The 23,865-nt window shown below is 32.2% G+C and overlaps 2 protein-coding genes across 2 annotated transcripts in view; both read left to right on the plus strand.

Annotated features, from left to right (window-relative positions):
* Nucleotides 1-4,595: 4,595 nt before the first annotated feature.
* On the plus strand, nucleotides 4,596-16,715 carry LOC131536332 (protein downstream neighbor of son homolog). Its single transcript, XM_058769226.1, has 10 exons — nucleotides 4,596-5,113; nucleotides 6,141-6,221; nucleotides 6,303-6,500; nucleotides 7,666-7,844; nucleotides 9,252-9,430; nucleotides 11,499-11,598; nucleotides 11,680-11,808; nucleotides 12,377-12,575; nucleotides 13,780-13,995; nucleotides 16,198-16,715. The coding sequence occupies exons 1-10, from the start codon at nucleotides 4,736-4,738 to the stop codon at nucleotides 16,333-16,335; spliced, it is 1,797 nt and encodes a 598-aa protein (XP_058625209.1). The 5' UTR covers nucleotides 4,596-4,735; the 3' UTR covers nucleotides 16,336-16,715.
* A 1,366-nt stretch (nucleotides 16,716-18,081) lies between these two features.
* The window catches only part of LOC131544129 (titin), an 8,215-nt gene continuing 2,431 nt past the window's right edge, over nucleotides 18,082-23,865 (plus strand). Inside the window, exons 1-5 of the mRNA XM_058782158.1 lie at nucleotides 18,082-18,218; nucleotides 19,473-19,535; nucleotides 20,270-20,593; nucleotides 22,036-22,380; nucleotides 23,706-23,744. Of these exons, the coding sequence (XP_058638141.1) occupies nucleotides 19,490-19,535; nucleotides 20,270-20,593; nucleotides 22,036-22,380; nucleotides 23,706-23,744 (754 nt within the window). The 5' untranslated portion in view covers nucleotides 18,082-18,218; nucleotides 19,473-19,489. The remainder of the gene's footprint in view (nucleotides 18,219-19,472; nucleotides 19,536-20,269; nucleotides 20,594-22,035; nucleotides 22,381-23,705; nucleotides 23,745-23,865) is intronic.

The raw sequence follows: 23,865 nt of genomic DNA on the forward strand, positions 1-23,865 counted from the left end.
CTCTAAAGTACATGTATATAATCCAGTTACCATAGTACCTGGTCCAAAAAATGTTAAAACCATAGTACTTTTTTCATGTCTAAAGAGAGTGATTTGCTACTGAAGCACTCAAAACTATTGTTTGAAGGCCAACATGAAATCAAAACTGGCTCAAATTGTACACACCTTGAGCGACTGAGCGATGCACATTATCCTTTGGAGTTTTGACCACGCAATCAAGATTTTTATTTGTCACATACACAGTAAAACCTGGTCAGCGGCTTCGATTGTGCATGAAGTATACAAACAGGTAAAAATCTTAACATAAGAAACAAAGAAAAGTAATAATAACAGCAAAATACAGCCGCAATATGGTAATAAATCAACTCTTATTTTAGTATCAATGGGATACTATTAGTTTTTATTCATATTTTTATTTTGTTTTAATTTTTTATATTTTAATTTTAGTTACAATTCTAGAAATTATGCGTTTCATTTTAGTAGCTTTTTTAATATGTTTATAGATTTTATTTTTATTTATTGTAGTTTTAGTTATTTTAGTACATCACGATGACTTATTTATATTTATAAAATTAGAAATGTTGAGAATTTTTAAATGTATTTATATTTTATTTTAGTGACAGTTTATTGCAAGTAACAAAAATATTTTGTGGTTTTATATTTACTTTTAGTTGTAGTTAATTATAATAACCCGTCTCATCCGCTAGCAACAGTGGAGTAATATCACTGAATATTACTATATATTGTTAATGAGTAATAAGTAGTTAAATGTACAGAGAAGTGTGACTAACAAACAAAAATATGTACAAAACACGTTTTACTAACATTCCCATTATGTTATGAAAACATTATTTCTGAACATTCTTTTAATAATTTAAATATTTGTATTTATTTATTTTTTCTTGGTTATGTGAACGTTAAAAGAACATTCATTTTGCAAACATGGGAATGTTACTTTTGAATGTTTTCTGAACATTTTAAAAATGCTAGATGAACGTCCAACTGAAGTGTTTCAGGGGGAAAAACACTCAATGAATGATGTAGAAATGTTTTTGTGCTGACATTTTGAGAACATTTTAAAAGAAAACCACAAAAAATATATTTTTTAAGAATATTTTGCTCTGATTAAGTTACGAAAACGTTATTTCTGAATATTCTCTGAACTTTCAAAACATCCAGTTTGCAACCGTTTTAAAAAAAACGTTATACAAACGTTAATTCCATTGTATCACTTTGCAAACATTATGTGAAAGTTACTTTTTTAGAATGTTCCCTGAAACAAGTAACATTAAGTAAAAACATTTAGACGAACATTCCATGAACAATAAATAATGCTTTAAGAACATTCGACCAGATAACTTCAAATGAAAGTTAACATTGTTTGTTTATAACTTTAAGAGAACCTTGCCAGAACATTCAGAGAACGTTAGTTCCAACGTTCCTGATGGATGAAATCAAACCCTTTCCTACATTTCCTTTCCTTCACTAGAAATACAGTCAAACCAAAATTTATTCCGACACCTTCAACATTTCTCCCATTATCACAGTGTATTTGCTATAGTTCAGAAAATGGTATAAAAGAACTCAGAGTTAAACCGTGTCCGAACAAATGAATGCGGCTGAATAGCTGTCAGCTGTTAAATTTAAGTACACAGTTCGATAATACCACTTTAGGTCAAACGATTACTAAGCAATGCTTCATTTTGTTCAGTATGAGGTGGAAAAAGGTCACATTAGCAATTACAGAAAAAAATTTTGGTCCCAATTTTTTAGCAATTTTACTGGTAGTCCACTGTGGGGTATAATATGTCACAGTTTACTTTATTTTGCTATCCTCACTTACATAAATGAACTATAGTGTCCTGCATCCTCCAGACACACACACAAAAAATATCAAAAAGGATATCTGGTGTCTGAATAATTTTTGATTTGATGTTGACTTGAGCATCTGGTTTCTCCAACTGTTGTGTGTCGTCTCGTTCTGATCTGACAGGATCTGTTGGTCTAGTGAGCATGTGCCAGTGTTTAACGCTGTGTACTATTCTCAACCCAGGAAGAATTTACACAGAGACGAGCCTCGACCTGCCCGCGGCCTGCAGATACAACTGATAAACCGCTCTCGTTTACAATGTTCTTTCCCCTCTATTTGTACTTCCCTCTTTCTGTCCAGAATTAAACACACACAGACCCGCAGGAGACGCGAGGCTAAATAAAGGCAGACCTGTCCCTGGACGCTGCCGGCTGGGCCTCGGCTATAATTGTGGTCTAGGAGTCGGGCCAAGGCCTATAAAATCAAATCGCCTTCTTAAAAAGAGCCGAGGGTGAGAGAGCAACATGACAGAAACACCCTCAAACACACACCGCCGGCCGTCTGTCTGTCAGAGAGAGAAACGCTCGGCTGAATGCTGTAAAGTGGGCCTATTTCTAGTAATCAGAGTCTGCCTGATGCTTTCTTTGCTTGGCTTCTACTCAATCATGATGGAAAGAAAGTCCAACAAACAAAAACAACCCTCTAGATCACAAAACAACTTCACATACACACTTTAATTGAATAAATTAATAAAAAATATTCATATTCTATTGTACTCTAATGATTACAGTTACATGTGGTATATTTTAAAAATTAAAAAAATATTTAAATTAATGTTGCTTCAGTTATCAGATGCTTATAACAATCAGAAAACAATATCAGTTCATTTCTGTTTATTATTCCATTCAGGTAGAAACAATAGACAATTATTTTACAAAAGTGCAATGCTATATAGGCCATATACATTACAATAATTACAAAAACATTTATAATGCATTTTTTAAATTAATTAAATAATTTGATGTTTTTTGAAAATCATTTAACAATATTTATTTATTTATTTAATTTCCAAATGTATGTTTTGGGACACAATAAGTTCAACTATAAAAAGCACAAAAAATTTGCGATTTTAGGTACTGAATGAAAAGAAAGTAATAAATAATTAATATAATAATAAACATAATAAATATTAACTATTTTCAGTTGAAAGATTAAATAAAAACAATTAATTTTCCCTACTGTCCCTTTACTTTGCAACAGCTGATATAAACGTCAAAAAAGTTACATTTTTGTTTTGAAATACATATTTATTTACATATAGAGCTTTAAAATGAATACAGATCAGCATATCAGAAATGATCGAGTTCTTACTGACTTTTGATCAAATCTGAGGCCAGGTTCAGACATTGAACTCGAGGAGATTACTGGGGTCTTTCACTTCAAATAGAAGCTTCTTTCTTTTTGCAAAGCTAATTTTGTGTAATTATTTAATTTTGTGTAAATATATTCTAAGTCTAATCTCTGTATTATTATAAAAATGCCCAAGTTTAGCTCAGGGTCAGGCGGTCATCCATCACGCGTGTCGTCAGGATCGATCTGAAGAGCCAGAACCTGCGACAAATCATCCATACCCACAATATTCAGCTCCTGACACCTCGCATCCTCATTAATCACTGATGCAGATGATGAATAGCAGGCAATTAATCGTGACATTCTCACATTAATCTAGATGCTGACATATTGAAAGACGGGTGACAGAGGAAGTTTTGCTTGCTAGCATAAAAAAAAAACACTGGAAAATACTTTAAATCTCTACTAATTAAATGAATAAACATGTTATATTATATATTAGTGCCGTCAAACGATTAATCGCGATTAATCGCATCCAAAATAAAAGTTTTTGTTTAAATAATGTATTTATGTGTACTGTGTATATTTATTACGTATATATATAAATACACACACATGCATGTATATATTTTAGAAAAAAATTATTTTATATATTAAATATATTAATTTCTGATATAAATTATATGAATATAAATATAGACATGTAAATATTTTCAATATATATACTGTATGTGTGTGTATTTATATATACGTAATACATATACACAGAACACACTCATATATTATGTAAATAAAAACTTTTATTTTGGATGCGATTAATCGCGATTAATCGTTTGACGGCACTAATTATATTATCAGCGGTGGACATAGCACACAACTCCAGTATTTGAGTGAAAATATAGATATCGCTGGTCGAATATTACTCCATTACAAGTAAAAGTTGTAAAGATTTTTACTTAATTAAAAATACAGAAGTACTTGCATTTAAAAGTAACAATACTCAAGTAAATGTACTTCAATACTGTCCACCTCTGTATATTATTATATTATATTAAATTATATTATATTGTATTAATTATATTATATTAGCAAAGTTAAATGATTATAGTCCACAAAATCTACACAGTCTTTCTGGACAATGTACGTGCAAAACTAAATCTCTGGAATGTATATATTTAATATTTAAATATAAATGTAGATATTAACTGTTAATATTAGAAAAACAAATATGAAACAGCAGTGACTTTACATTTGTAAACTGCTTCAGCTGCGATCATAAACTTATACACTGTAGGCAGTCTACCAGAATACATGGAGTATTTTATGGACTACTTATTTGTTAGACAATTTATGCATATTTTACGTTTTTGTGGTCTTACTGTCAGAAATAAATATGAGACGGTAGAGACTTTACATTTGTCGGGTGTTTCGCTGGTAACGCCAACACGCTTATTTGCGTCATCACGCAACGCGCTGACGCAATTCCGCTACGCGCGAAAGTTTGAGCGTTGTGTTCCAAACACAACAAGAGACGGTTCCCGCTTCACACAACAATAACCGACCGGAACGTTCAGAATGGCGGAGTTGGGCTGCTACTCTCCCAGCTTTAAAAAACCGTCCGATGTTCTGCGGATGAGACGGAAGCGCGCGCGGAGCGAAGGCCCGGACCGGAGGACGGTGGACGGGGTTCGTCCGTTCTCACCGGGGCCGCTGCTGAACGCACCGGGCCGAGCGAGCGGCGGCGGCGGGAAGCGCAGAAATCCGTTCGCCAACATCGAGAACACGTTCAACAGTCCCAAGAAGAGAGCGTTATCACACAGCGGCGCTCCGGACGGCAGGAAGGCGGCAGCTGCGGTTCTGGACGGGAAGCTCAGGGAAGAGCGCGCGAACGCTGGAACACTGTTGAGAGAGGAGCTGTTCAACACCGAGAGACAAAAACAGCACGAGATAAAGGTGAGAGGACGCTACATTACAGTCAACTGTACTCCATCTACCAGTACACATATGTGTGTGTGTGTGTGTGTGTGTGTGTGTGTGTGTGTGTGTGTGTGTGTGTGTGTGTGCGTGCACACTGACATTCATTTACCATGATATTAACATGGCATTTCAATATACCTGTAAATACCACATAACTTTCAACATTCACATGAATAAAATACAAATAGAATGCTATTTTTATTATGTTTGAGAGAAAATATAAAATGTTGTGTACTGTAACTGTTTTATATCATTTAAAAATGTTAATTCATATAGTTTTATTAGTAGTAGTTTTAAAATGTATATATTTTTATTTATATAATAAAATATTATATTTTTAGATTCAATGAAAACATATTATTAATCTTATTTTATTTATTGATGTTGTTGTTATTATTATTATTATTATTATTATTATCATATGTTATATTAAAGCTATTTTTATTTTATAATATAAAATAATATTTGCATTTTTGATTACAGTATTTTTCTATAGACCTTTATATAGTCATATTATTCATAATTGCTTCTGTACATAAAGTTTTGATTTAAAAATTCATCATCAATCATTTTGAGAATTATATAAGGTGTACTTTTATAATATTAAAATGTTTAATTTTTAAAATTTATATATTACATTAAAAAGCTTTTATATTCAGTTTTATTGTTTTGTTTTTTTGTATGTGTGTGTGTATATATATATATATATATATATATGTTAGTATTTGTAGTTTATTAGTTTAATATTTATTTATAGTTTTAAGTAGTGGGCTCATTGGAGTCGTGAAATAATTAATATTTACTCATAATAATAATAATAATAATAATAATAATAATGTTATCTTTAACTGTTTGATTTTGATCATAAGCATGCATTTCTAAATCAGACATAATATCATATTGGCTGTCGGCATTGTCATAAAGATTTTTCTTATTCGTTTTTTCTAATGCATGTTTACAGGATGGATGTACATGTGCTAATTTTGTTGTGATCTGTCTGCAGACGCCTGTTTCTCTCTCTGAAGCTGCTGGTTTGTTTGAGGAGGACCTGTTTGAGCCGGAGAGATCCGCTCCAGTGCTGAAGGTGTCTGTCTGATCGATCCTCACGATTTCTGTCGTGGCTGATCTGTGTTGATGAGCTTCACTGACGTGTGTTTGTCTCTAGAGTCCAGAGGCGGTTTGTGACGCGGCTCCGGCTGAAGTGTGTCTGGAGTTCCCGGCCGATTGGTCTCTGAAAACGCGTCTGTTGTTCACGTCTCCTCAGTCGTTCTCGTGGGCTGAGCATCTGAAGGCGCAGGAGGAGGCGCGGGGCTTGAGCTCTCACTGCAGGGCCGAGTTCTCCAGCTTACCTGCTCATATACAGGTCGGGACACTGTTATAGGGAAGGATATGCTCTGGAGATAATCTCAAACTACTAGTAGACGTCAGCCTACCGATAAATGATTTGTAGTTCTATTTTTATGTTACATTTTAAAATATTGTATTTTGTTTTTATGATTTTATATGACATTTTATTTTTAAAAAAGGTGTATACAGCTTTTTTTTTTTTTTTTATGTGATTTCATATAAGTTTTAGTATTTATTTTTTATATAGTTAACTACTTATAGTTTTATTTGTAATATTTAGATTTTTATTTTATTAAATAAAATGAGTTAAATATTTTATTAAAGTATTATTATTAATAATTTAATGCTATTTTATGTTTATGATATAACATGTTTATTTTATATACAAATATTTTTTATATAGTTTTAGTTTGTAGTTTATTTTATACTATTAAATAATTAAAATATATTATTTTTAATCTATTTATTTTATATATATATATATATATATATATGACACACATACAGCATATATTTTGAAAATATTTACGTGTATATATTTATATTCATATAAATTATATCATATATAAATATATTTAATATAAACGTAACATTTTTTTAAATATATACATTTATATATAATAAATATACACCGTACACACACATTATGTAAACAAAACTTATTTTGGATGCGATTAATCGTTTGACAGCACTAGTTTATAATTATATTTTAAATATTTGTTTATAAATTAATTTGTTGATAAAGTTGTTTTTATATGTAACATAAAAAATATTTGTATTTTTGTTTAAATTATTTTGTGTTCAATTTTATGAAGTTTTAAGGTGACTATATCTTTTTAGTATTTATTTGTTTAAAGCTTTATATTTTTGGTAACACTTTATTTTGAGGTGTTCTTGTTACACGTTACATATACTTGCTATTATAATAACAATAAATTATACGCAATTACATTCAGGTAACCTTAAACTAAACCCTAATCCTAACCATATAGCAAGTGCATGTAGTTAATTCATATTACTCAGTACTTAAATGTATAATTCCACCGTAACAAGCACACCTTAAAATAAAGTGTAACCATATTTTCAGTATATAGTTTTTAGAGTTTTTCAGAAGTGCACAGTTAATATATTCCAATAGGATGAAATAACCGTGATGTTTAAGTAGTTGTGGTGTGTTGCAGGAGCCGCGGGGCTGTGCGGAGCTGCGCTGGGGGTTTCATCAGTGTCTTCAGTACTGGCAGCACCCGTCGCTGCCCTGGCTCTCTCTCTTCCCGCGGATCGGCGCAGAGCGCAAGTTCTCTGGCAAGTGCGTGCCGTGGGCGCAGGACACAGCGCTGCAGCAGAGTCTGATGAGCGACTGGTACGAGAGAGAAATGAGTTTGTGCCACATGCATGTAGGGACGGGTGATACCTTATCGATTGCGATAGGGATGCATGATATTATCGGACCGATATCGGAATCGGCTGCTAATGGCTTGAAATGTAAATATCGGCCTCGGCCCAATATGAAAAATTATGTCTTGCTGATAAGAGGGTGTGCTAGCGATTAGATCATGTCATCAGTGTCATAAAATCATGAGTATGTTTTGATTTAAAGGTCAGAAGCTATAGCTTACACAAATTTAAAAAAAAATCACAAACATGACACTTGTAAATTAAGTAATTTTATATATATACAGATTTTTTCAGAACATTTTCAGAATTTTTACAACTCTTTTGCTTTAGACCATCTACAAATGTTAAATCTTAAAGTAATATTTTAAGGTTACCACTGCATCCATCTATATATATATATATATATATATATGTATGTTGATTTTATGATTATTTTCAAAGCTTTCAATGTACTGTCATCATAAAATAACTTAATTATTGTTTATTTAATTCTAACAAACAAGTTTTTCTTAAACTAACCAAAATGAAAAATAACGCGTTTATAATTTCCAAATAGGAGAGAGACTTGGTGTTGTTTCCAAACAAAAGGAAATATATATTAGTGTATGCATAAGATTCCCTGAATTATCGTCATTGATATCGTTATCACAATAAATACCAGATATTATTGTCATATATTTTTAAGCCCATATTGACTATCCATACATGCATGAATATTAAAAGGTTAGTTCACCTAAAAATAAAAAATTGTCATTAATTACTCAACCTCATGTCGTTCCAAACCCGGAAGACCCTTTTAAAGGGATAGTTCACCCAAAAATGAAAATCTGATGTTTATCTGCTTAACCCCGGGGCATCCAAGATGTAGGTGACTTTGTTTCTTCAGTAGAACACAAACGAAGGATATTAACTCAAACCGTTGCAGTCTGTCAGTCATATAATGCCAGTCAATGGGCACAGAATCTTTGAGAGGAAGAAAAAAACATGCACAGACAAATCCAAATTAAACCCTGCGGCTCGTGACGACACATTGATGTGTAAAGACACGAAATGATCAGTCTGTGCAAGAAACTGAACGGTATTTATATAATTTTTTACCTCTGATACACCGCAATGTCCCAACTGTCCTGAGCACGTTGTGACGCGTCAGTTGTGTATGTTGTTTTGACTCTCAAAGCCGTGAGTCCTATTGACTGGCATTATATGACAGACTGCAACGGTTTGAGTTAAAAATCTTCGTTTGTGTTCTACTGAAGAAACAAAGTCACCTACATCTTGGATGCCCCGGGGGTAAGCGGATAAACATCACACTGTCCCTTTAACGCTGGCCTGTGTGTTTTTGTTTCTGACTGAGGTTTTGTGTGTGTTGTAGGTCTGTGAGTCTGACGTCTCTCTACAGTCTGCTGAAGGCCCGGCTCTGTCCGTATTTCTATCTGTGCTCGTATCAGTTCACGGTGCTGTTCAGGGCGGCCGGTCTGAGCGGCGCTAAAGGCATCAGTGCACTGCTGTCCCCCACCACTAGAGGGCTGCGCGAGGCCATGAAGGCGGAGGGTAAGAGCTAGGGTTAGGTACCGTTCACATTTTAACCGCTACAGTACCGGTATCTGTACCCGAAATTCGGTGCAGTTACTCAACAGTACCTTTTTTCGGTACTTTACTCTCTGTGTAATAACAAAAAAAAAATTAATTCAGTGAAAAAAAAAAATGTTTTCAACATTTTGAACTTTTTATACTGTAAAATACAAAGTGTGTTTGTGTGTGTGTGTGTATATATATATTAGGGGTGTCAACTTTAACGCGTTAACGCATGCGATTAATCCAAAAATTTTAACGCGTTAATATTTTTTTAACGCAGATTAATTGTTTGATAAGGTTTGACCCCAACTTCTTCCCGTCATCGCAGCGCGGAAGGTTATCTATCATTGTGTGATGAGGGTACAGCACCAGTGTTGCCAGGGTAACGGCACAAGTGGGATATTTTGAAAATACAGTCACGGGAAAAATTACAGAGCCGTGGGCTGCGGTTTTTTGGGCTACTTTTATAATGTACCACAGCCGCCCAAAGTGTGTATAGACAAATAAAAATGAAAATAGATCCTTTTACTAATGTGTATTATACTTGGAATGTATCCATGGCAACTTAAGAACAGAGAGGCAGTTACATCACAAACAACGTGAGTTTCAGCAGAGCAGCAGAAATAAACATGACAACAGCCACTATAGATTATATAAGATAATAAACACACGATTACGATAGGATATTTGTATGTGATTTTCTTGAGTAGAATGTGTACATCTGAAATGCTAATTTGTGCAGGGATATAAAAGGCTATAAATAGCATATTTTAACAACAGTAAACGACCAAATTCCACATGTGATCGCAAAAGGAAGTTATTACAAACACTCGATGGTGGTTTGAAGTGAGTTCTGAGTAAAAGTGTACTATTAACCTCATAAATTGTCTTATGAAGCATGATGCTAATATTAGCTCTAATGCAGCTGCAGAACAGGTCCAATTCTTCTTCATAATGCATTTTGTCATAATACTTCACGTAAGGTCGCAAGAAAATGTTTTGTTGTATTTATTTAGAAATACTTTTGATAATAGTTGGGTAAATGTATACTGGGATTGAAGCGATGTGGCTTGGTTTTATTGCCAGTATAAAGGCTGATAATGGCTGAATAAATACAAAAGAATAATAAGGATTATGTCTCATACCTGGAGGAAGTGTGAAAGGTTCTGTTTCCTTAAACTAGTTTCTCATGCATTTCTTTATTTCAACACATTTACAGGTAAATCCTAGTATTTTAAATTTGTGATCATGATTAATCACAGTCTATGACTGATACATTTTTTTAATCGATTGACAGCACTAATATATAAAAAAAATATATATATTAGTGCCGTCAAATTATTAATCCCATCCAAAATAAGTTTTTGTTTACATAATATATGTGTGTGCTGTGTATATTTATGATGTGTATATATAAAGACACACAAATACAGAATATATATTGAAAATATTTAACATGGTATATATTTATATTCATATAAATATCATGTATAAATATAAAAAAAATTCTTAAATATATACATGCATGTGTGTGTATTTTTTTATATATATATATATATATATATATATTATACACAGTGCACGCACATTATGTAAACAACTTTTATTTTGGATGTGATTAATCGTTTGACAGCACTAATATAAAATATTTTTATAATATTATTTTTAAAGTAGGCTGATACATGGTTATAATTTGAAGCAGTAATATTTAAAAACCTAGTGTACTTTTTATTTTCTGATAAATTAAATCGTTTTGCTTGTAAATGTCTTTTTGTATCCCTTTATAATAATTTTATAAATAATTTCTCAAATAATTCTTCATTATTTGTACAGAATGACAATAAAATACCTTTAAAATTTTTCATTGCACCTTTGAAGTGGTTTTAATAAAACGTAAAGGAATTAGTTTTTGAACAGCAGTGATTTTAGCACAGTGAACGGTGTCATTAAGACGAGTCGGTCACTGTAATGCACAGCCTGGAGGGTTATGTTATTGTTTTCTGAAGTCTTGTGAGCAGCTGTGGATCGGTGTGTTTGTGTTCAGGGATAGAGTTCTCTCTCCCTCTGCTGGAGGAGAAGAGGAAGAGCAGAGAGCGGAGTGAGAGCAGTCAGACTGAAGGCGAGGACTCGGCCAGCGGCGCTGTGTGAGTACAGGACCGCTCTCCGCTGATGGGATGCTGATCTGCTTTCAGTGCTCATCAGTGCATTCATCTTTGATTTGACAGATTAAGTGAGCACAGTGAAAACGAGGAGGAGGAGGAGGATGAAGATGATGATGACGGTGGATTTTCCTGGCTGAAGGAGATGGGCGTCCAAGACAAGATCAAGAAACCAGATGCCATTTCTATCAAACTGTATCCTTTACAATCATGTTTATGCAGTGCTTTCTGTAGTTTGTCGTTTTTATTTTTTCAAATGTGTAAATGTTAATTAATTATTTATTAATTTAATTTTCATTTGATATTTTAGTACTTAAAGTTAAGCTGAACAGAAATTTAAAGTTAATGTTTAAATAAATTATTTTTGTTAACATTATTGTACTGTTTTTAATATAAATGGACCGGTTTTATTCAGAGGTGTGTTTAACTGATTTGTTTAAAAATATATCACCTGAATGTATTTTAGAATTTTTGTCTAGTGTAGATTTGAAACTTCTATAATATAACTTTTATTTGTATACCTTGTGTAATTTATTCTGAGATCGCCATGAAAATAGGCTTGATGCTGGCATGGCATTAAAAAGTGAATAAATAACATTTATTTTATTTTAAGTAACAAAAATGTTTTTTTTTAATGGTGTTAGTTTTAGTGAAGTATTATAACCCTACACGGAACATGACATGTTTTTATATGAGAAACACCCTGTAGTTTATTAGCCCAAAGCTCAATTCACCTGATCTCGTTCCTTAAGTCACGCCGCAGTCGTAAGGAGCACAGCGAGGTGCGTTTGGACCACAGACCAGAGTCCGTGGTGTTGGTGGAGGGTTCGAACACCTTCACGCTGCTCAACTTCCTCATTAACTGTAAGAGCTTGGTGGCTGGAGCCGGGTCTCAGGCGGGGCTTCCTCCAACTCTACTGGCCCCTACAGCCTTCAGAGGGGCCACGCTGCACACGCTCAAGGTACGAGACCTCGTGTTTCATGTTCTAGATGTGTGGTGTTGTCACATTCTTATCATTCAAACACGTTTATTTTTCCCTTTATCACTGATTTAGACCGATGTTTTCACATATATTTACTAAAATTGCTGTATTTTTATTTTATTGAATTTTATTTTTAATTTAGATTTTTTTTTTTTTTTTTATTTATATTTTGTTTATTTATTGTTTAATACTTTAGGATTTTTTATTTGTTTATTGTACTTTAATTTTTTGTTAATAATTTTATTGCATGTCATTTTTTACTTTTGCATTATTTATTGTATTTACATTTACTTTCTATTTTGTTTCATTGTATTTTTTTGTTTTAATTTTATTTATTGTTTTACTTTTATATTGTATTTTTTTTATTGCATTTTATTTTCATTTTGAATTTTATATTTTGTTGCATTTTTTTCATTGTAATTTTATTTTATTTTATTTCGCTTTTACATTTTATTGCATTCTATATATTTTATTTTTTTAAAGTTTTATTTATATTTATTGCATTTTATGATACCGTATTGACCCGAATATAAGACGACCCCCCTTTTCAAGATGTACCTTTTGGAAAAAGGCTTTTTGAAAACCAAATCTTGTTTTTTCTTAAATTATTTTCTTATTGCATATTTTTCCTATTTAAATTTTTTGTTTTAAAAGTATGGTAAACATTGGTAAAATGTACCACCAATCACAGTTTTAAATATACCCTTTTTGATAAACCATAAAAATAACAGGTAGCTCATCTGAATTATAACAATTAGGCTTTCCATCTCATAGTAGCCTAGCAAAATGTCATTAACAGTAGAAGTGAAATCTTATTGTAGTCTTCAAATCTGGGTACTGTCTTATGTTTTAAAATCACTTACAGAGGAAGTTTGTTCCCATCAGACTAACATGACAGTCACGACTCGTGCCGCTGTAAGCTTTTCTTTTTCTTTTGTTTTCACTCGCGATGTTCTAACATTACAACACACATACAGTCCATTACGTATTTCATGGCACACTGGTTTTATGTGTTTTTGGTGCCACCTATTGTTGTGGGTGTGTTACTGACATGTTAAAGTCTACTCTAGCGTTTTTAAATTTAATTATTTTATTTTTTTTTAACCAGCATCAGTATATTGAGGCTGTTACTGGACCCAGATTACATCATGTATTTTTTCTAATGAAAGCAATTTGTCTTCAGACCCGGACCGTGAAAGTGAAGACTCAGGTGAGAGCGGGCTATCAGGACGTGTGCAGTCTGGAGGTCACGGGACCCGTCATGCCCCACACGCTCCACGCGCTGACGCAGCTCCTCAAACCCGCTCAGAAAGGAGAGTTTTCAGTGGGTCTCTACACCCACGAGCCCACGGCCGTCCTGAACGTGCCCCTCAGCTTGACCTCTGACCCTCAGCAGCTGGTGCGTTCAAACACATGCACTGTTTTAGCTCTGTGACCAGGTGGAATTTGTGTTACATTTACACTGCAGAAAAAAAAGATGTATGATTTACTTTAAAACTATTTCTTACTCGGAATTTGCTAGTAAATTTCCCAAGTAATTACAAAGAAACAGTAAATTAAATATGAAATTTTGAAGTAGAAAAACTGAAATAATATTTTCTTGTAAAAAAACACACCAGTGTTTTTTTTTTTTTCTTCAAATAATAATTTTTTCAGTGTGCAAATGCATTCAAATTCTAGTCCAGGGATTCCCAAACTTTTATTGTCAGGCATATCTCTTATTTTCTTGAAATACCCCTGAAATTAAGATATTTCAATTAAGCAATACATTTGCATATTCACGCTTGTCTGATGTTGGCACGATCAGTCACGTGACATACTAGTAAACAATAAAGTGTATTTATTTATTATTCTTTAGGGCTGCATGACTGCCAGAAAATTAAATAGATTATTTTGTTACATATTTTGATTAGAACAGTTATTTTTATTATTTTAGTAGTTTTTAAATTTAAAATTGTTTAAAGAAATGCTGTGTTTAAAGAACATAATTTAACATTGTAAATAATTTTTGCATTTATTGTTTTTATATAGCTAATAATTTATATTTGTTTACTACTAAATAAATTGTCATCTTAATATATTATTATAGAAATTAGGGATGCACCGATACCGATACTGAGCTCCTGTACTCGTACTCGTTAAAATGCCCCGATACCTCACAGCATGTGATAAGTGCGATATTCAGACAAAGAAACACCAACAGACAGCAGAGTTATTAGAGATTAAGGATGTCTACGAAGTATATGTATGCAATGAATTTAATGTTAAATATCAAGGATTAACGCCTGTATAGCTGATGTGCGCTGAAAATATGAAAATAACCGAATGATATACAGTCAAACCAAATATCATTCAGACACCAGATAGCATTGTTTATATTTTTTTACTAGTGGGTGCAGGACACTATAGTTCATTTAAGTAAGTGAGGATGGCAAAATAAAGTAAACTGAGACATATTATAACCAAAAAATTTTCAATTTGTTCTGACACAGTTTAACTCTGAGTTCTTGTCATATTTTATTACCATTTTCTAAACTATAGCGAATAAACTGTGATTTTGGTTTAACTGTATCTATTTGACAAATGAAGTTAACCGACTAACATTATACATACTCTCTTGGTTTCTGTACCCAATATTTGAAAAATGCACAAATGCAATGAAAATATCGGTATCGGTACTCTGTATCGGCAAGCACCAAAAATAAAAGTATCGGTATCGGACGCGTACTGGAAAAAGTGGTATCGGTGCATCCCTAATAGAAATACATATTTTAGTTGATATAAGTTCATAAAATAATATATCTAATCTTATTAATATTGCTAGTTTTAACTCTAATTATGAAAAAAAAAAGATTGAAATATATTTTTGTTGTAAATTAAAATGTACTGTATCTGAAAATTATAATGTATTTTACACTAAGTTATAATAATAGTAATATTTCTGTCAAATTCTTCACTTTCAAGCGTTCAAAGCCTAATCACAGAGCTTTTATTTTGGCGGAATACTGGTGAAATGCTGTAAACATCTGTCCACAAAACTGTTGGAAATAATGCAGATGTGTAAATAAAAGCAGCGGAAATAGTGACAATAGTATTTTTAGTGATATGCTATTTACACTAAGTGCAAATAGCTGTAGATTCTACTTGCACTGTTAAAATAGCAGGATTTTCTGCTATGTATACTACTTACTGCAAATAGTGGCAATTATCTTCACCTCAGTATTGTAATACATTATATAAAAAAAAAAAAATGCTATAATAGCTTACTGAGTGTACATTTGAATTCAAATGATTAAATGAATGCCACCTTATTGGGACAATAAAGCCCTCCCTACACCTACCCGATACTTTATCTTCAACTTTTTGATTATTTCCTTCATTTTTATGAAGCCACTTCCGAGCCTCTGGAGCTGACGGTTGACAATCGTCTTTTTTAATGCACTTAGTGTAAATAGACACTCCTATAAAGTAAACCTAGTGCCCATTACATTCCCAAACACACATTAAACAGTTCATTTTACAGTATTGCATGGTATTTTTGTTTTATTAATGTCTGTGTAGTCAGAAGCGCTCATGCTCTGATTTGGTCTTTGGTTTCCAGGAGTCTGTGGTACAGGATCTGGGCAGGTGTGGCCTCCAGCAGAGCTCCATTCAGCAGCTGGCCATGCCGAGCATGCTGGGAAAGAGCGCGCTCAGACAGCTGCACATGAGAGACTATTCGTACAGCTGGAAGTCCTGAGATCCAGCTCTGGGAAAACATTAATAGAGAGCTGACATGCCCTGCCTATTAATATCTGTGGTGTATCAGGCTTCCAGTGACGCTCACACACTCACTTCACTTCATAGACACTGGGCTTGTATATAGTGTAGCTTTTAGTGTTAACACAGTGAAAACATTAGGAGTTTGGACGGACTAACTTGTTGTTTTAAATCAGTTTTATTTTTATGGGGTGTAATAATGTTTTAGACCGTGTGTGTGATTTAAAGTTTAGTTTTTAATCAGCGTCTCTCGATGAGAAACAATGACTTCTTTGGGAAGTAACATGTAAAACTGTTGAAATCCTTTTTGTCAGTGTATTTATCACACTTGTATGAATTTATTAAATGAGTGTTGAAATATTTTCTGCTTTGTATTTCTCATAATATTGTCAAGGATGAGTGCAAAAGCACAGAACAAACTTGCATGAAGCGAGCATTTCGATGTGTGGCAGGGGAAATAATTACTGGTGAACTACATTATCCTGTTAATTACATGGCTACTTTATAAATAAATGACATGAAATATTGATTTGAGTGGAAATAATTTTTATATGTATAGTGTTAATATAATTTGTTTCTTCAATTTATATATTAGTGTAACTTAGTGATAGATATTAGTTATTTACTGATTTTATTTTGAGTTGTGAAGACCATTTTCATTGAATTTTTTTTTTTTTTTTTAAATATAAATTGAAAAAAAAAAAAGCAAACAAATAAAATCTGGAACACTAATATTTATTTATTTATTGCATTTTTCGGGCAATAAAGACCATTTTCATTGTGAAATTATTTTTTTAAACTTAACATTTAATGTAATTTAAGATTTTGTCATGATGGATATAAATTAAAAAAAATATATATATATATATATTACATTTACATTTTAAAATGTTTAATGGTATGCACATTTTAGTAGGTGAAATGGACATTTTTAGCCTTTAAACATGCAGTTTAATATATCTACCATATCTCTATTCTAATTCTATTCTTAAAAAAAAAAACATGCCCCTTTTAGACTTGCATGCTATTCATTCACTAAAAAAACGAACATTAGCTTCTCTAATCTCTTTGTATTCTATCTATTTGTTTTCTTTTTATTTGTTATACAATTAAAAGCAAAAAAGGCCCCTAACACAAGCTTACTCTATTCTTTTCCTATTATATCTGTTTTCTTTTTATTTATTATATAATTAATTTTTGTGGTAGTTTTGTGATTTTGATTGCTTCCATTGTCCTCATTTGTAAGTCACTTTGGATAAAACTATTTAAGCAATTAGGTTTTACAAACTGCTCTGTGTTTGTGTCATTGTCCTCGTGTGAATCAGATCAGTCTTGCTTGTCTTAAAATAGAGCCAGGAGTGTTGAAGAGTGTAAATAGTTGAAGCCAAGCCAAGAGATTCCATCATTCAGAAGACGATCCTGGAGCCCGTGTGCCTCCACGTCTAACGTTTCACAGCCATGACTTATACATTAAAAATACTCAAAGTCAGAGGTGGACAAAACATGCATGAAGGACAAAACATGCATGAAGGACAGAATCAAGCCTTCACGTTGCCAAGCTATTAAATCCATGCGAATGCACTGCAGTATTGTAAAGGTAATGGCATTACTGCAGTGTAATGTAATTAATTGTGATGTTGCATCAGGTCGTATTTTAGCACCCATGTCACCTCGAGCCCTAAACATAAAGCAGCATCTGTGCAGCATGACACTCACGGACAGATCCGCTGGATTCATGTTCTCTCTGTTCAGCACGTTACTCGGCCCTCAAGTGCACTGAACTTCATTGTGATTGAACTCAAGACGAGGCGAGAGTGGCTTAAAAACACTGAATGAAGCACCAACTGAATAACTGAAGACTTGGTAAGTGCTGCTTAATTTCCTCATTTTTTCATGCACTTCAGCTCTCACGAACAGTACTGTGGCTTTACTGCGGTGCAATGATAGTTTCAGCTGGTAATACCATGATATTCATTAACAATATTGAAGAAACATCTCATTTCACTCTTAAATGCTCATAATATTTATCATGAAGCAGTGAAATTACTCAAAAGACATGCACAAAATTAAGGAAAGAAATTGAAAGGTGAAATTAAGATATGTTTATATATATATATATATATATATATATATATTTGTAAGTTGCTCTGGATAAAAGCATCTGCTAAATGTAATATATATATACTGTATATTAAATGTATTGTGTAAATAGTGCAATATGTCTTATGTAATACAGTCTATTAATGTTTTTTTTTTTTTTTTGAGGTTTAGTTTTTCTTTCCTCAATTTTGTTTGCCTTTCCATCAAAGATGATGTACTAATATAAAATATATCAGATGCATATAGTATCAGTCAACATAAATAGGCAAATACAGGTTAAATCTGTCATTTCGATGACTAAAGTACATAACCAGTGTTGTAATTGTTAACTAAAATTTAAATTGAATTTTTTTAAATCTTACCGTGGCAAAAAAAAACTGATATAAATTTAATAATAAAATAAATTAAAATAAGTAAAATAAATTAATTACAATTTTAAACAATAAATTAAATTAAGCTGAAGTACTAAAATTGCTAAAACAAAAATGCAAGCTAAATAGATTTTTAAAAACACTAGTAAAAAATAAGCTAACTCAAAATAATAAATAATAATAGTATATAAATACTAAAATAAATTTTTGAATCAATAATGGCTCAAATCCCTTGAGCTTCAGATAAACTAACTATTGCTGCATTGTGCCTAACAATTATATCTATATATCTATCTATATATTAAAAAGTAAAACAAATATTTTTTCTAAGTAAGAAGCTAGTAGCCGCAGGCCGCGCTGTATGAGATAACTGGACTGCGGCGTCTGGAGTGTTTTGTGTGGCTCTGGTTTCAGGCTCAGGGTGACACACGTCAGCGCGATTATATAAAGCTTTCCAAGCGTTTGTGGGAGTCACGGAGGCAGAAGATCATTGGATGATCCTTCTGCTGCTCTAAACACCGCTCACCACGTGCACTCCTGCTCCACCTCACAATACACCTGATTATTCATATTATTCAGAAGTATAATAGCATGTATTAGGTTTCGAATAATAGTTTTTGTTGTTGTTTGTTTTTTAATTATTTAGCAGGTTTTCTAAAGGAAATGCATATTCTTGGGACTACATTCATTTTTATTCTGGCCCTTAAGGGTAAGTAATACATTTCTTCTGTTTAGTTTCTGTATATTTGCTGATATTAAAGGAACGGTTCACCCAAAAATGAAAATTAGCTGAATTTAGTCACCGTCAGGACGTCCAAGATGTAGATGAGTTTGTTTCTTGGAGAAATGTAGCATTGCATCAGTGTCTCAGCAATGGATGCTCTGCAGTGAATGGGTGCCGTCAGAATGAGAGTCTGATAAAAACATCACAATAATCCACATCACTCCAATCCATCAGTTAACATCTGGAGAAGACAAAAGCTGAAACAAATCCATCAAGACATTTTTAACTAAAATATGAGTCCATAATTCATAATAAAGCTTCCTGCAGTGAAAAAGTGCATCTCCTGTTGTCTCTCACATCAAAATCCAGCCACATATTTGTTTAGAGCTGTTTTGGCTTGTAAACAGTGCTTGATCTGTGCAGATTTCTCTCCTGATTCAGACCACACCACTTTTTCACTGGAGGAAGAGCTATTATGGATTATGGACTTATCTATTTTAGTTAAAAGCATCTTAATGCTGGATTTGTTTCAGCTTTTGTCTTCTCCAGATGTTAACTGATGGACTGGAGTGGTGTGGATTATTGTGATGTTTTTATCAGCTGTTTGGACTCTCATTCTGACGGCACCCATTCACTGCAAGCAAATTTTAGTTTTTGAGTGAACTCTTCCTCATAAAAGCTCTGGTTTGAGGAAAACAAGCAATCTTTTCCTCCTCCAGTCTGTCTAGGGTTCTACCTTCAGACGTCGGAGGTCCAGGCGTATGTTGGAGAAATCGTGATCTTGCCCTGCAATGGTTCAGGATTCTCTGCAGAAGAGCTGCACGTTCACTGGGAGGCGATGGGCAAAGACGTGATCTCTCTGCGAGGAGACGTCGTCACGGTCGGGAGAGGCTTTGAAGATCGGGTGAACTTCCTCAGCGATCCTGCAAAGTCTGAGGACTTTTCCCTCATTCTGTCAGATGTGATGCTGAACGATGGAGAGATATACGAATGTCTCTGGAAGGGAACGAAACCCATTTGTTCTGTGTTACTACAAGTGTCGAGTAAGTAGTAGTAACTTACAATTACTAGTTGAGAAATAATAGTTATAAATGTAAAAGCACCTCAGGAAACAGTGCCTTAATTATTTGTTATTGTTTCATTTGCAAAAAGGTACTTCTGAACTGCCAGGCTTAAAGTATAACTGCCATAAACACTGAGAAACCATCATTATTATAGATTAGTGTGTTTTCATTGGCCGATTCCCAATAATTGCCATCCAACACATGTGGCTCCAACCAATCATATCAATAATTATTTATTGTTACTAATCATATGTTTAACCCTGGTTATTATAGTTAACCAAACTACACTGTAAAAAAAAAAAAAGTTAAAACTTAAAATTTTAAGGCAACCAGCTTCAGCAGATTTTTGAGTTTTCTCAACTTGTCGTTTTAAGTTTATACAACAAAAATTTCTGAATCTCCCACAAAAATAAGTTGAGCAAACTCAAAAATCTGCTGAAGCTGGTAAAACAATTTTTTTTAAGTTCGCTCAACTTTTTTTTTCTTTTTTTTTTTACAGTGTAAAAAAAAAATTGTTATTTTAAAATAAATTGTTTTTTGTTTTTTTAAATAAACTAAAAAAATTTGAACTGAAATAAATGTGTAACATATAAATTTAATATATATATATATAAAAAATAATCATCTGGTTGCCAAAACTACATTTCTCATTTAACTTAACCGAAATAAAAATGAATAAATACTATATGGAGAAAACTAACGAAACTGACAAATTGACAAAAAACACAACAAAATTACTATAACTTTATCTGTACATTTAACTAAATACATTTTTATTTAAATGTAAGTAAAAATAAAAACTAATTCAAATTATAAAAAACTATAATAAATGATACTAAAATAACGATATTATTTCAGAATTTACTTTATTTCTGTAAACTATTATACATATTTTTATGTCTTTAGTCCTTCTTTTTTTTCCCATTACACACCAGTAGACTTCAATTTATCAATAAACGTGTCTAAGTTCAGCATCCTGTTAGTTACATCAGTAGAAATGTAATGGCACAGTTTCCTGAGAATGACCCAAAAAATGAAATTCATAAAAATATTGGTTCCTCAATAAATTTGCAGTCAAGAACTTGTAATGAATCATTTTAATTGTGCAGAGTTTTTGAATTGGCTGTTTGGTTAAAATAAAATAAAATAAAATAAAATAATAAAATAAAATAAAATAAAATAAAATAAAATAAAATAAAATAAAATAAAATAAAATAAAATAAAATAAAATAAAATAAAATAAAATAAAATAAAATAAAATAAAATAAAATAAAATAAAATAAAATAAAATAAAATAAAATAAAATAAAATAAAATAAAATAAAATAAAAATAAAATAAAATAAACGCTAATAGGTAAGGAGTCTTGATGAATTCATAACATCAGTAAAAGTGTTTCTAAACCTCTCTGGTGTTTCTGCAGCACCAGCGGTTTTGATCGAGCATGTTGAAGTGTTTGAGGGCGACGATGTCACTTTGGAGTGCTTTGGAAACATCCCTAAAAACAAACCTTGGGAAGACATTTACATCCAGTGGCTGAAGGATGACAGAGAAATCCTGCGCGTGAGCTCTGGAGAGATGGACTTCGGTATCGATTACAGCGTGCTCCGGTTACCGGCCAAACACGACATCAGTCGCGGTATCTTCTCGCTGAGCATCCCGTCGGTCAGTGTTTTCGACCGGGGCGTTTATCAGTGCCGTTACAAGAGCACCGATTACGAGGCGCCGCGGAGAGGATTCCCGGAGACACACAAGCTCACGGTTTGGGGTAACGTTACATAACGTCTTCAATCGATTAATCACGATTAATCGCATCCAAAATAAAGGTTTTTGTGTACATAATATATGTGTGTGTACTGTGTATATTTACTATGTCTATATAAATACACACACATGCATGTATATATATTTCAGAAAAATAGGTTAATATATTAAATATATTTGTATATAATATAAATTATATGAATATAAATATATACATGTAAATACGTGTATATATTTTCAAAATATATACTGTATGTGTGTATATTTATACATAGGCCTACATAATAAATATACAAAGTACACACACACACACACACACACATATATATATATATATATATATTATGTAAACAAAAACTTTTATTTTGGATTAATCGCGATTAATCGTTTGACAGCACTACTAACCATTTATTTATTTATTTATTAATATTATTATTATTAATCTGTTTTGATGATTCTCTTGAAATTAAAAAAATATATATTTATGTCTGAAGTATGTTTTATTTATGTCTTTCCGCTGCTCGTTAGCCATTGGTCGAAATTGATAGCCACGCCCCCAACTCACGCTATTGGTTGAACCAGTTATGTCGAATAAGACTGGTCGCTTAAAACAAACAAACAAAATGGTGTTTCCCTCTTAATTCTAATTCCATTCACAAGTCAGTGTAGAAAGTGTAGAATTATATTAAAATATGTCTCAATTATGTCATTTTTTATAATATATTACTATAATATATATTTTATACAGTATTACAGTAAAAATTGCAGTAAAACATTTGTTTTTTTCAATAAAAATAACATAAGGGCAGTACAACAATTATGATATGTAGATATAAATAATTTAAATATATTTTGTATAACACTAATGAAAATTAGAATTTTGGCATTGTATTTTATTATTTTTATTAGAAAATAATTTTGATATGCCAGCTGAGCAGGATGAGTCTTTTTTTTTTTTGCATTATGTATATATTACATTATTTTTTTAACAAACAAACACATTTTCCCTCTAAATGCTCATTAAATTCCCAAGTTACAATTGTTTACATTTTAGACATTTCTTATATTTTTGGTATATATTTATATATTTTTGTAATTTTACAGCAGATCTCATTACTGTAATGCATCATTTTTATACAAAAAATTAAACAGTGATACAGCTGTTATTTCCGTAAGCATAAAAGACAGTACAACAAATTCAACACATAAATACTTCACAATTCAAATACTGTATTATGTATAATATTATATTTGTATTATTTATTACATATTGATATTTATTGGTTTTAGTCATTTTATTCTGTTTCTCTCGTTCAACTCCACTTCTAGTGACAGATAAGGCAGTCACAGAGACAGGCACAGATGCCGGTAAGTAAGTTCTTGTTTCTGTTTGGCTAATAATTTATGCATTCAGAGAGTCATTTATATTTTTTGTTCTCATTTTTACAACAGTTCTCTTTAGTGTAACTAAATAATAATATATATGAAA

Source organism: Onychostoma macrolepis, chromosome 01, assembly GCF_012432095.1.
Source record: "Onychostoma macrolepis isolate SWU-2019 chromosome 01, ASM1243209v1, whole genome shotgun sequence".
Taxonomy (NCBI): Eukaryota; Metazoa; Chordata; class Actinopteri; order Cypriniformes; family Cyprinidae; genus Onychostoma; species Onychostoma macrolepis.

Excerpts from the sequence above, each read along its gene's own strand:
- LOC131536332 (XM_058769226.1), top strand. The coding sequence starts at position 4,736 with ATGGCGGAGTTGGGCTGCTACTCTCCCAGCTTTAAAAAACCGTCCGAT. Across the intron at positions 9,431-11,498 it reads CGAGGCCATGAAGGCGGAGG|GGATAGAGTTCTCTCTCCCT; the intron begins GTAAGAGCTAGG and ends GTTTGTGTTCAG. Across the intron at positions 11,809-12,376 it reads GATGCCATTTCTATCAAACT|TCGTAAGGAGCACAGCGAGG; the intron begins GTATCCTTTACA and ends GTCACGCCGCAG.